This window comes from Nannochloropsis gaditana, assembly GCF_000240725.1.
Source record: "Nannochloropsis gaditana CCMP526 unplaced genomic scaffold scaffold1496, whole genome shotgun sequence".
Classification (NCBI taxonomy): Eukaryota; class Eustigmatophyceae; order Eustigmatales; family Monodopsidaceae; genus Microchloropsis; species Microchloropsis gaditana.
In genome coordinates, this window is record NW_005802457.1 from 1 (window position 1) to 1,585 (window position 1,585).

The 1,585-nt window shown below is 64.9% G+C and overlaps 1 protein-coding gene across 1 annotated transcript; it reads left to right on the plus strand.

Moving 5' to 3' along the window:
- Positions 1-117: 117 nt before the first annotated feature.
- NGA_0700000 (formin like protein) lies at positions 118-919 on the plus strand (the record flags this gene model as incomplete). Its single annotated transcript, XM_005852298.1, has 3 exons — positions 118-267; positions 468-845; positions 893-919. The coding sequence occupies 3 exons, from the start codon at positions 118-120 to the stop codon at positions 917-919; spliced, it is 555 nt and encodes a 184-aa protein (XP_005852360.1).
- Positions 920-1,585: the final 666 nt, after the last annotated feature.

A 1,585-nucleotide genomic window follows, 5' to 3' on the forward strand; every position in this document is an offset into this window, starting at 1 on the left:
CCGCCTTCCTTCCCTACCTCCCTTCCTCCACTTATTTCCCCCCAAGGCTTCAAGCTGTTCTGCCACAAGCGTTGCAAGGCCCTCTTTGAAGACGTGAAGAGCAAGATCCCGCCCACCATGGTCAACTTCTTCTCCCACTTTGACGAGGCCTACGACCTGGGCGAGTTCCCGAACCGGCATCCTTTGCGCCTGCTCAGCGTGCGCATAGATGGCGTCCCCGTGGAGGACTTGCCATGCATCGACGTCTGGAACGCGGACAGTGTCAAGGTACAGGACCGGGGGGGAGGAGCCCGGGGTCGACAGGGGCGGTGCTGTCATGCGTCTCGGGGGGGGGGGGGGAGGAGGGACAGAGGTGTGGACGAGGATGGTACGGCGGGGAACCCGTTGAGAACAGCCCCAAAAAAGCCCTCCCACGCGGATTGACCCCCCAGCATGCCTCCCCCTTTCCCTTTGTCTCCTCCGTCCAGGTGTATTCCTCCCTGACCGCCCCCGCCGCGAGCAAGTCCTGGGAGGAGGAGACGGGTCTCTATCGGGAGGTGGAGGCCCGTCTCTTGGGGGACTTCGTCCTGATCGGCCGTTTCGGCGGCAAGTACGGCCACGACGAGCACGATGCGAGCAAGATCCTCTTCCGCTACGTGGGGCACACGGCGTTTTTGACGGAAGGCGTGGTGGAGCTTCGGAAGGATGCCTTTGATATCATGCAACGGTACAAGCAGAATTTTGAGGAGGACAGCTTCGCGATGGAATTGGAGTTTGAACGCTTGGGGCCTGGGCTCTCAGCCGGGCTGGATGACTCCGCGACGACCCTCCGGTTGTGGGAGGCGCTCCCGGAGAAGGTGTGGCCGGTGGGAGGAAAGGAGGGACGGAGGGCGGGGCTGTGGGAGCTGGGGAGGATGCACCGGGTCGCGAGCGACTTTGACCACGTCCAGCATTTGCGAAGGGTAGGCTATGCGGAGGACGCGAGCAAACTGGCCCTTGCCCTGGGGAACAACCGGGTGGAGGCCGCCGTCGCCTGGTTGGGGCGGTTGGCGGAGATCATCCCCGTCCACCGCCCGCAGGTCCCGGGGGAGGGAGGGATGGAGGGAGGGGACGAGGGAGGGGAGGACCAGGCCCAAAGCCAAGGGCAGGGGGGGAGAACGAAGGGAGGCGGACGCTGCGGGGCTCCTCGTCCTTGCCCTCGCTCGGCCGCAGTGGGGACGGGCACGGCACGGGGTCTGTGCCTCTGGGCCCAGGTAGCCGCCTCTGCGCCGTCTGCGAGTCAGCTGACCCAGCGCACCTCTCCCAACTTCTTTGTATGCCTGGGGTGCCGGAAGCTTTCCACACGTTCTGTGTGAAACTCCCCGCCACTCCCCTATTCCCGCGATCATGTCGCCTGGGAAGATTATGTCCGGAAGCGTTTTGCGGCGTGGCGGTGCCCGGGATGCCTCTCCCGGAGTGCGCTGGGCGTGGAGGCCTGGTCTCAGAGGCCGAGAGGGGAGGAAATGAGAGCGGCAGGGTCAGCTGTCAAGGCCATTGCCGCCACAACAAGCTCAAGGATCAGTCAGGGGGTGGACGCGGCGCTCCCGGCGGGTTCAGAGTGGAACGC